The sequence below is a fragment of the Montipora capricornis genome, chromosome 10 (genome assembly GCF_036669925.1).
Source record: "Montipora capricornis isolate CH-2021 chromosome 10, ASM3666992v2, whole genome shotgun sequence".
Lineage (NCBI taxonomy): Eukaryota > Metazoa > Cnidaria > Anthozoa > Scleractinia > Acroporidae > Montipora > Montipora capricornis.
Genome location: NC_090892.1, coordinates 47,343,922 through 47,356,421, shown reverse-complemented (window position 1 = coordinate 47,356,421; position 12,500 = coordinate 47,343,922). Strand labels below are relative to the sequence as shown.

Below are 12,500 nucleotides of genomic sequence, written 5' to 3'. Positions count from 1 at the left end.
ATGTGAACGTTTCATTTCCTATTTTTGCTCTGAAACCGCTAGTACACATTTAGTTTTACGATAATTGTACGACGTTTTAGGAAAATTGCACGAAGTAAACGAGATGAAAAAATTGCTTGTATTTTGAGGTGACGTTTTTCGTCGACGTCGCCGTCTTAGATCTTAAAAGTCCCTACAGTCGTGGCACGGCATGCAAACGGAAGACCTTACACAGCAATGAACAGAACCAGGTTTCTGACCAGCGGTTTTCGTTAAAACAATGGTTTTCTGGGGGCGCTCAGTCTCGCGGGCTCAGAAAACCTGGTTGTGGTCATTGTTATTTAAGGTTTTCCCATGCAAACGGGCATTTGTATCTTTCAGTTTCTTCGCTGTTACCGTTCGTAACCCTAGGGCCTATCCCGACAACACGCGATGGATGACCATAAATTTACATTATCAAATACAGTTCCAGAAAGAAGGGAATGAAAGTTATTTGACTTGGAAGCTATCAGTCACTTGTATAACTTTTATGATCCGGTTCACATGCGCGACAAATGCAAATGAGCGAAAACAATAGGCTTATCTCATTTGCATTAGATTCGGAACATGTGAAGTTCGACGTTTGACCTGGGCCTACAAGATTTATCTTTTCGCTCAAGATTTCCAGCCAGAACGGGCGTAATTAACACATTAATGCCTAATTAATGGCCGGAACGGGCGTAATTAATACGTAATCAATGACTGAACAATGATCTGAGGCCTTGGTTTACATGGAAAAAAAATAGAGAAAAGTTACCCAGGCTAAGGGGGCCACCAGACTGCTAGCAATCCCTTCTACGTCTAATCGAGACAAACGACCGAGGAAGTCTTGGGGACGAACCGCAACCCCTACCCCTGGAGAACCCCAGACCATCGGGGATTTTACTGTTTCCCGACCGTCCCATATTTTGCCGACCAATGAAAACTAAAAATCGCAGACATCCCCGATCCCAGATTTCTGCGATGGTCGGAGATCATTCACAACATATGAAAAGTCCCGGTCGTTAGTTCCCACCGTCACTGTTTATCAAGAGAGCTCTAAAGAATGTTATGGATTCCTCAGATCTCTCGCAGAAAAAGCAAGAAAAGGGAATGAAATATCTTTCATGAATTTCGTAAAGGAGTTTCCCTGTATATCAACCGTGCCTGTGCCCGCTAAACCTTGCACTGACAAGGGAAAGAACACAAATATATTGAGCGCATCAAGGTTTCCCGTGGAAACAGGGAGTATCTGCGGCCAGCGTCTGGCGCTTTTTTCGATTTCTCGGTCACATCTGGGACGGTCTGGAAGTAGTGAAATCCCCGATCGTGTGGGATTTTGCCGACATAAGAAAACTAGCCTTCCGGTCGATCTCAACCTAACTCCGAGGGTTTTTCTCCAGGTACTCTTGTTTTCTTCTCTCATCAAAATCGACTCCCAGCTACAACTAGCTCGGGCATGTGCCTCGCATGGGTCTCCCACCAGTTCTCCCTCTCCCCTTCAGATGCAAAACAGAATAGACCAAACCGGCTAACTCAATGTTGTACCCAATTCAAACCCTTTGGGAATAAAACGTTTTGTTACAGGTACTTCCATATCATTTAAATGTGACTGCTGTATTATAATGCAAGTACAACACACAAATAATCTTATCGGCGGGAGATTGTAATTGGGTACAACATTTGGTCTATTCCCATAAAATTGGGAAGATCTTCTTCCCCAAGCCTCCCACGGCCATTTCTTCCAACTGCGTGACAAAACAAGATATCGACGACGTTTGCACGATGGCGCTGGTAGATTGCATGACATGGCTACTGCGTATGCCTGTATGGGCGCTTGCCGGAGTCGCAACAAAGACGACGAAGTTGGTGACGGCGATCTGTCGGCGTCTTGAAAATAGCAGGACGCGAGTGTCAAAGCTAAGTTTCTCTTGATGCCTCAGTTGTTTTTTCCAAATAAATCAAATATCACATACGCCTTTTTTTGTTTTTAAGCGAGGACGAAATTCGTCATCGCTTTATACTGGGAGGAGAGTATCGATTTGTGAAGATGTTTGTGAGGGGTGAAGCTATATCGAAGGCGTTGATCCTTGTAAGCTGCATGTTTTACCAATACAGAAACAAACCTAAACATTCATTACAGCTAACCTTAGGCCTAAAAACTCTTGTTTAGTTCTAATTGGGTCTTGTTAAGGTCTTGTCTGTCCGCCATGTTTCCGCCAGAGCTAATTTATGCGAAATTGTAAATGCGTAAACTACAGCGACGATTGGCCAACCGTAACCAAGGAAACGCTGTTTCCCGGGAAAGCGTTTCTAAAAATAACTAGGTCTATCAAAACGCCCGATCAAGAATTCAATTCGGAGAAAGGCTCAAACTGGTGGGCTCCTGACAGACGAAATTAAGAAAATGCCTCAAAAAGATAGTGGGTGAATTTTGCATAAATGAGGGATAAGTATTTTAATCTAGATGCGTTACCATGGTAATAGCCTAAAAGCATAATGACTGTCAAAGATATAAACCTTCGTGGTAGCACTTATCAGTGACCAAGTTTGAGCTTCCAGGCAAAAACTGCATAAACATAAAGGAATGGACGTATAAGCAGCCATTCTGTTGGAATTTGACACTATCGAGGAAATGGTGAAATATTTGCAAAACTTTAGTAGAGATAGAGCTGACAATAAGAGAACTCTTCCAGCAGTTCAACATCAGCACCACGCAAAACTCTTGTGATTACGATGATGATAATAATTTTGTATAAAGCTTGCTTCACATAGGTTGCTTTGCATAGCCAAGCACTACTCGTCTACAAATTAGGAACACTACAGATCAGGTCAAATCACATCATATCAAATCAAACTAAATGTTGCATGATTCTTGCCAAAAAAGGAGAATCCGAAAGGAAAGGAAAGGAAAGGAACTTTCCTTAAGTGTCTAGTTGTTCTAGCGCTGGAGTATTAATTGGGGACACTGTAAACTGAAATTAACAATTACTGCGCCTTTCAATAACATGCGGACTCTTACATTCAAAGGTCAACCGACAAATGCGTTTTTCGCTACCGTCAATCAAATGTTCAGCGGTTCCTCCTAGCTTCCGACCATGTTGACTGAACTGGGCTCAACGATGTGATTTGATTACTGCGCACTCGACAGTAGTCGGGAGCTCGGAGGAGCCGCCGAACATTTGATTGATGGCAGCGAAAAATGCATTTGTCGGTTGACCTTTGAATTTAAGAGTCCGCATTTTATTGAAAGGCGCAGTAACGCAAATCAAGTCAAATGTTGGTTTTTGAGGGGCGGGGAAAACCGGTGTACCCGGAGAAAACCCCTCGGTGCATGACAGAGCATCAACAAACTCAACCCACACATGACGCTGAGTCTGGGAATCGAACCCAGGCCACAAAGGTGGGAGGCGAGTACTCTCACCACTGCGCCAGAAACGGCGGGAAAATTTGCAGCATGCGCACGAACGTCGTCGTCTTTCCTACGAGTACCGTAAATTCAAATTTCTACAGGATGGCGACACAGGGTTATAACGTGACCCAACGGTGCCGTCGTGCGAACGTCGTCGATTCGTAAGCTCCCTATTGACTCAACAAGCGCGCGTCTCGCATTCCCATACAAGGGAATGCCAGCAGTCTACAATCGTCACCCGCCAAACCAAGTTGCTGTCACCACGGGCGAGTCAACGTTTTCTACATTTCCTTTAAGAAGTCACTGAACCTTTTACACTAGAATTAAAACGTTGACTCGGCAAAAAGGCGACTCTGTACCGAGAATCACCGTCTGACCAGAGGCCCGTTTCTCGAAAGTCTCAAAAACTTTTCGGACCCGAAAAACCATTGGTGAAATTGTCAACCGCTTCTTTTGGAAGGCCGATGTTTTAACAAGTTTTCAAGATAACAAAAAGCAAACTGACCGTGAAGTTTGACGACTTAATCCTCTCCGTTCTTGAGATACAAAGGGAATTGTGACACCCGAAAATGGCCCGTAAAGGTTCGGGACTTTCGAGAAACGAGCCCCAGAGCCAAATCTTTAAAGGGGCTGTGTCACGAAATTGAGCCACATTCAGTGACTGGAAAATGGCAACCAAATCAAGCGAAAGACAAAAATAACTACTTAGAACATTGAAGAAAGGTTTGAATAAAACAGCAAATACAAAAGGAGGCAGGGATGGGCAAAATTGCAATTGGGGATTTTAAAATCTATTCAGCCTAACAGTTAACTAACTATGTATGCTCGACAGGCATTTTTTTGGTCGCGAATCTTTGATTTGTGTTGTTTATATGGGTAATCAGATGGTACATAATTTCACGCGCGTTTTTTCACGGGTGACAAATTACTCCTTAATATTCAAACCTGGGGCCGGTTGCTCGAAGACTGGTTAGCGCTAACCGTTGGTTAAGAGGTATCAAAACCTACAGGTTTCCATGGTATTTAACGCCGGTTATCGCTAACCATGCTTCAAGCAACCGGTCCCTGGACGCCATTTTGGCATTGCAGGAAAAAGTTGCCATGGCAACATTGTAAATTTCGCGCCAAAAGTAAGAAGTAATTTGTCACCCATGTTATTACAAAATAATTTCTAGGTTAAGTAGGGGCGAGTAATAGGAAAAACTAAGCAAAACAAACTGCACTGCCTTGACACAGCCACTTGAACATTTCAATACGTCTACCTCATTACCTGGGGCAACATTCCTCCCCATAAGCAGGGTCTCAGGAGCTTTTCAGGGCAAAAAAAACCAAAGGATTGATAAACACCATCGCTGGGCTATTTACAAGCACAGGAAAGAAGTCTCACTGGTCACTGACGGTAGGACTTGAATGAGCCCGGGAAATTCCGAACTGAAAGTCCGGCCACCCTTCCTCCTACGGTGCACTGATATTGGCCCGTGTACAGCCGGTCGCTCTCCTCAAAAAAAATTCGCGAGGAGCGACTGTGATTTACAAAACAATACTTTATTGACACTCCCCTTTCGGGGCTTTTCAGTTGTGCGCTTGGAAACCTGAATACGAGTTTTCAAGTGATTACTAGGGTAGCACGAAGCACGTCCAGTCATACATTTAAACTTTAAAACGGCGTCGCGAAAGTGAAACGTTGCTAAACAGGCAACCAGCAACTCTTTCAGAGCTGGCGTAATATGATCGAATTTCCTTGTACCTGTGACGATGCGCGCGGCAAAATTTTGGACCAATAGCAATTTAGGGATATTATTTCCTGAGGTGCTAGACCATACAGATGAGCAGTAAAACAGCTTAGTGAATACCAAAGCATTAATAACTATTAAAAGCAGGTCGCGATTAAACGCATACTTGACGCAACTAATCCGACTAAGGCTCGACATACAGGATGAAACATTTTACACTTTTTAAAGTATGAGTTTCAACAGTGAGGTTTGGATCCAGTGCAACCCCGAGGTCCTTAGCGAATGATGCTGGAGTAAGTTCTTTCCCCATTAGAGTTATTTTAAAATCGGGAAGTTTTGCAGTCAGTTTTCTACTTCCGAACACCATAAGCTTCGTTTTTTCCGGATTTAACAAAATAAAATTATCACAACACCAGTTGCGTATAAGGAAAAGATCGTTATTTACCGTTGATATCGTGTTCCGTAATAATTTTGCACAAATTATTGAGTGACCTACGCTAAACCAAAACTTGCGTAGCTTACATTCCTTGCGATGAACTCTCTAGAAAGACAAGCCTTCAACCCGGGGGTACGGAAAGACACCGATCTTCAAAGCAGCCCGAATAATTGTCGATGAGCTGTTATTTCCCTCCATATCTACAAATATCAAAGGATGCTCTCAAATCTCCCAACGCTGGTCCGAGCAAGACGTTGGGACTACAATGACTGGAAAGGGAAGAGCGGAAGGCTTTTTCCAGTCAGCCATCTTTTGAATCGTGCTATTCACCTCGTTAAGATACGTCACGAGAGCACTTCGCTTCTACAAATGTACGTAGAATCGATTTCCACTCACACTCCATAGATAATAAGTTCTCTAGTACTTTAAAAGTATTGCCTCTTCGACCCTCAACAAGATTTTTATCCGTACTCTTTACCATGCACAAACCACTATGTACACACGAACTCATCGTAGGATCTTTCACGGTGTTGTTGATGTAAACGAAAGATATTGTTTTGGAGAAAAAAAAAGCCCAAATAAAACCAAAATTTAAAAAAAGCCAATCAAGACTCGTTGTATCAATGATGTAATGATCGGGGTAATAATTAATCAAATCATTTTCCACACATTCCTGGAAAAATCACGTGGTATTTGATTACGCTTATCGACGGTAAATCACAGACGCTCCTCTCCAATTTTTTTTCCGGAGAGCGGGCGGTCGTACACAGGCTGCACTGGTATTGGTCCAACGAAAGCCAATCGTTGCTTAATATACGCAGAATCACCGCAAGTAAGGCTCGTTTGCCCTACTGTACACACTAAACGCCATCAGGTCACTCCAGAGGAAACCGAACAAGTCATCGTTAAAGAGAACAAATACACCTGGAGTCATCCGAGGGGAAAGGAATCCGTGGCTGGCAATCTGCCCAGCACCATGGTATCTAATGACAGAAGATTGATAACCAGGTTTAAAAGAAAACCAAATATTACCTACGATTAGTAGATCATCTCATCGGTGCTGTCTTACTCAAACAATCTCATCTGGCTGAAACGTCAAATTCCAAGGTATGCAGCCAGAACGGATGCATGTTCGAGAGGTACATTTGCACAGCACCCATCCCGTAAAAACTAAAAATAAAACATCCCCTCAACTCATGCAGAGCTGTCTAGTTGAAGCAAGCAGTTTTAAAGAAAGCAAGTTATTGTTAAAACTAAAGCTATAGTTCTTGGCACGACAATGAAAACAAATTAAGGTAGAATTTGAAAAAAAAGGTGCGCCCGTCACTGAAGTGAACCCAAAAATGAAGGTGAAAAGGCAAAAATTGATTAAGGGTTTCTGTCAGGTAGAATCTCACCGTACTGGCCTATCGAATGACTATGGGGACAATGTATATGTTTTTGTTAGCCAACAAGAAAGAAGGCGTCCTGTAACCGGTCGCCTTGCCCATACGTTCGGCGTAATTTCGCCTACACATTACGTTAATTCAATTCAAAGTACCTTCAAATGTGTAGGAGAGTTAACTTAATTTGTGTGCCAATTAACTTCGAATGTGTTCCCGAGTGAACTTCAGTGTGGGCGAGTCAACCGTTGGGTTAAGTGACCGACATTCCGGGAAGGGGGATTGTGTATGAAACAACCTTGGGTGAGTCATAGTTAAAATCAGCCGCATTAACTCCGATGAACAGTGCACCGGTAGCATTTAAAAGGAAGACACTAGACAGGAGCGTCGAGACTTTGGGTCTTTGAATCGTAACTTTGTAAGCTACATTTAAGTACATTTTGCCATGGGAGATATGGACCACTGTAAATCACGTTTCCACCGTGCTAATAACATAATACTCCAAAGTAAAAATTCGTAATTTCTGACGAGAGTGTAAAATAAAACGCGAATGCTCAAGTTACAAGTAATTCTATACTTCCGCATTTTTGCCTGAGCGACCTAAAATTTGTCCGGGCAAGTATATCACAAGACGTCCCGGCTGACGTCATTGATAAACAATGAATATGGATCCCTGCGGATATAACAATGAGATTTGCACTGTGCATGGTAAACGTCACCAAGTGTCCAACATTCCTTTATCTCAACTTAACATCAAGAAAATCAAATGATGATGATAAAACGCTGGCGTTAAACGCTACAAAGTGTTCCCCTTATACCACCTCTCAAGAAGTCATAAACTTATCCCAACTCTTCCTTTTTAACAACCCGAACTTGTGACTTTACACTCAAAGAAGCGAATGAGTAGTTGTCCGTTTTGTGGGTAGGGTCGTACCTCTTGTTGAACACTATACTTCATTGGCTGTATAGTGTCGTACTTCTTATTGTTTTCTGTGCTAAATCCACTGTTATCTTTGTTCGCTCTATCCTGAACCCCGTTCAATGCGGTACGACTGGGCCCCATTTTGTGTGTTCTTTCATAAGGCCCATGTATCTCTAATATGCTTTAATTCTGCAGTAGTAAAGCTGATATCATTTCGGTGTCTGTTCTTGTCATGTATTATTCATTGTATCTGCTGTTTAGTCTGGCTGTTTCGGTTGAGGAATCAATAGCCCCATTACAGAGCTGATAGAGAGTTTCAATCGAGTGTCGTAAAACCAAAACCAAAGTAATTACTTTGGTCAATCAAAAAGGACGGAGACAATCCAGTAAACCGATCAAAACTCGAAGTAATTAGTCAGTTTCAAAAATACCATAATACTCTTTGTTTGTTCCTCCAAAATTTTGCATGATCATTGTTTGCATTTTCTCTTAGGACTTACAATGGTCCCAAGAGAAACTGGAAACAATGTTTACGCAAAATTTTGGAGGGACAAACAAAGAGTATTATGGTATTATTGATACTGGCTAATTACACGTAGCCGACACAAAGCGCGGGAAAATGTGCCCGCGCAAGCCACGATTGGTTTTGGTTTCACTTCTGATTGGTTGAAAAAAATGGCGCGGGAACTCTGAGCCAATCACAGAGTGAAGTGATGCAAAACCAAAGGAATTCGCTAATTACTTTCGACACTCAACTGAAAACCGCCCTATGACCAGAAATGTACCCTAATTGCATACGGAGCTCAATAAGCATCACGAAGTGTCCCCTTGCTCTTCTCCCCAACTTCAACGTCACTCGTGTCTCAGAATACAGACAATTAACACCACAAAGTGCCCCCAAATGCTGTTTCTCAAGTAAGGATGAACAGCTGCGTTTACCCTAAGCTAAAAATAACGCTAACCTTTACCCTCAACAAAGCAAAGGCTAAGGGCGCTTTGCATTTGACAGAACTGACCGGCCAGACTGGGCATTTGGAAGGACTAACTCTACAACAAATTCAAATTAACACACTTCGGGGATGATATATACTCCTCCAGAATAATGCGAGGGATCATTATGCAAGAGTTCCTTCAAATTGTTGCATTTTCTTTGCAAATTATTGGGTCTGACCGGCCAGTTCTAACAATTGGAAAGCGCCCTAAGACACTTTTTAATCGGGTGTACATCTAATTTGGTGCACTTGTGGACATAAGCGGACAACTCATAAATGATCATTTAACAGAGAGATTTGGCATCACGTTGACAGCAAAAAGCAAACAGCAAACGACAAACGCCAGAATGGAATTGGGTTTTGCCTAAAATCAACGAAACTTGTTTAAGGACGGTGCCTACTAATTAAAGATATTTTTGCCACGGTGTGTGATTATGCAGAAAATGTAGGTCTTAACAAGTGTTATTGAAATCCCAAAAGAAAATTGGGGGTAACCACGCATTTTTCAAAGATAATTCATGAATAATATTTGTAAAAAGCTTTAAAATACAAAGCAATGTACAGTGTATGGCGTTCTTTCTCAAATTGAAGCTTCATTATCTCTCAAAAATGCATGGTTACCCCCAATTTTCTTTTTGAATACCAAGAGTACTTACTAAGATCTACTTCCTCCGGATAGTTTTAAAATATCCGCAAAAATATCCCTGTATTAGTAAGCATCGGCGATAGGAAATCCGAGTACCTGGAGATGCACAGAACGTATGCGCAATAACATTAGTAGGCACCGTCCTTAATTTTAGCTCATTTCCGGCCTGTTTGTTACAGATACTGAGCCACGTCTCAAACAAGATCAACAAGTTAGAAAAAGAGAATTTTTATGCTTTCGTGCCAAGCAGCCGCCTGCCATTGGTTCTATCACGCAAACGCGATAAAAAAATCTCTCCAACAACTGTTGCATCGCACCTGACAACTACACCAATATAAAGAACAAATGACTCATACTTTGCTTGATAAAAGGGTGGGAAGTCAGTAAATCTTGCTTCAATGACATTAGGCAGCTCAAAGGGCCTTTGTTGCCCCTCAGACACTGGTAACTCTTCAATGACTGGCCTTCTCAGGTCAACTTCAAAGGTTAACTTTCCTTCTGGCACATTAGGGTCTCCCTGTTGACAAGGAAGCAGAAGGTTAATGGGTCACCTGTACTCAAACGATACTCTACACTGACAAACTTTAAAGCCTATTGCGGCCTTATGTTTAAGAAACAGTGGCTTGTGATCGAACAGGGCAGAAGCTGGTTTCCCATCAATTCTTCATCATCATCATCATATCTTTGTTTACCCTCGGATTTTAGAGTGGCTTGGTGTAGCTAGAATTTCTAAGTGTTTACAAGAGAAAATGAGGGGACAGAGAGGGAGGCTCCCGGTCCAGCCCTTGGGATATGTCATGTCCACGAAAGTTATTTTTAGACGAGCGGAAGTCTTTGTTCTAGCCGAAGCCTCTTCCGAGACGTCCGAATTCAGGCTAACTTCGGTCTGATGTTTGAAAGAAAAGCAAAGAGTTCATGTAATGGCGGACGAAGTGGACTTAACTTTTGTCGATGAAAACGACTTTCAGAAACGCGGAAAATGTTTTTCTTGGTCTGTTAATTCCAGCTGGGAAATAAGCTCCACTATTTCTGTGGACACGAATGACTCGCTGGCTGACATCAGTGAATTAAACGGAGAACGCGAGTCAGAAACGAATAGCGTCATGGCACGACGACAGCGATGGCAAGACTGCATGCAGACGTCTCGGAAGACAGATTTCCGCTAGAACAAAGACTTCCGCTCGTCTAAAAATAACTTTCATGGACATGACAAATCCCAGCCAACGCCCTGAGCCTCCTTCTCTGTGCCCTCATTTTCTCTTGGTGTTTACCTTCCCCACAATGATATACCACAGAGGAGAGACCACAACACCGGGAACTCCATATAGCATTTATTGCATAGTGCATATGTCTATTTTGCAAATAGTGTGTGGTTTCTTTTACATCCCACAGGATTATGAACATTGAAGCTAAGGGTTGTGAGACATGGCCTACCGAGTAAACTAGAGAGTTCAACCATTTGCAGATGTCATTACAAAGGAAGAATTTTCTCCTGAGTTATTTAAAGACCTTGAGTGTCGGTCCGGCCGCAGTTTTAATCTCGTGACTTCCAGCACAGTGGTCAAATGCTCAACCAACTGCGCCAACCGGTCAGCGGGTTTCTTTAGTTGCCATTCCTCGCTTAAACTCAAGCACAACCCATGTAACTTTGCTCTGCAGCCCCAATCCCAATAGAGAGAGACAGTAACGACAACTTGTCCAAAACGAATCTACCACTGTCATTATAAGAAGTTTAGTACGAAAAATGTACATACTGTAATCTTGATGCCAAGTATTTTGTCCTCAGCAGAACTGAAAGTGACCATTACTAGTTCCACACCATGACTGCTGTATGTGCCCTAGAGAAAGTTAAAGAAATGAATGAATGAATACAGAATAATTCCCTTAAATTAATGTAAGCACCTACAGGGTTTTCTTTAAGGTTTTAAGTAGCGGGAGTGTTTTGCAAAGTAGACGGTTGTGGGTCCGGAGAACCCACACCATGGGCCTTAACTCATCGCTTCTAGGGGGGTCCGGGGGCATGCTCCCCCGGAAAATGTTTGAAAACTGAATGCCGGAAAATGCATTTCCTGGCATTTTGGGCCATGAAACTCAAACATAAGAGGGATGAATCAAGCTGCAATTATACTATGAAAACCATGTTACTCAAAGAAAGACGAAGCGACATTTCAATAATACAACCCTATAAACAAAAAGTTGAGTGATATTTTTTGTATCTTTTTGGTGGTTTTGCTGGAGCTAACGAGCCTGGCAAATATTGCCACTTCACAACTTGTAAACATGGCACATACTTTGAAGGACTAGACCAGCAAAGGCTAGTGATTGGTTGTTAAATTAAGAAGTTGATTGGAGGTCATACTAATTGGCCAATGGCGTAAAGGATGTTTCGATCCTGTTTAGGTGTGAAGATGACACACATTCGTTCCATTGTGTAATTAGCGGGAAAATATGCTTGCGGAACTTGGTTGTAGTAATTTCGAAAATTGAAAATCACTCGAGCGGTTTAAGAGTGATGTAGTTTTTTTTCCGAAGAGTTTAGGAGTTCCGTAAAGCAGTGAGAGTTGATCAAGAGTGACGTTGGATAAAGATCCGTTGTCATGTTGAAGCGTAGAGATGCCCTCGAGAGGACGAGCACTTACGCGGGCAAGTAGGATTTAACTCCGAGGAGCGTTACGTTCAAGTGTTTAAATAAAGTCTACGAGTCCTTAGCTTCTACGTTCGCTATAAATGATCGACTGAAGGGTTCGAAGTGAAAACGAAGGAGCGGTTAGTGAATGATCAGGGTCTAGTTTTGTTCCTCAGTTGAGTTGTGGTAACAGATGCTTGAACGCAGGCTGAGCGTGTTGCTAGCAGAACATCATATGTAAATTTCCTTCTGGATTGAGAACAAACCTTTTGAAAGTGTTTCTTTGTTTACAAGTTTTTTTATGATTGCGGCGTGATTAAAGGAAGTTTTGCGCGGACTAAAACGTCCTTGGGT

General features: G+C 42.4%; 1 protein-coding gene across 1 annotated transcript in view; it reads right to left on the bottom strand.

The window, feature by feature from the left end:
* LOC138020297 (F-box only protein 31-like) overlaps positions 1–12,500 on the bottom strand; it is a 36,114-nt gene that overhangs the window by 948 nt on the left and 22,666 nt on the right. Inside the window, exons 8-10 of the mRNA XM_068867303.1 lie at positions 11,275–11,358; positions 9,877–10,037; positions 1–6,561 (exon numbers count right to left, since the gene is read on the bottom strand). The exon at positions 1–6,561 is cut by the window's left edge and continues 948 nt beyond it. Coding sequence (XP_068723404.1) covers positions 6,402–6,561; positions 9,877–10,037; positions 11,275–11,358 — 405 coding nt within the window. The 3' untranslated portion in view covers positions 1–6,401. The remainder of the gene's footprint in view (positions 6,562–9,876; positions 10,038–11,274; positions 11,359–12,500) is intronic.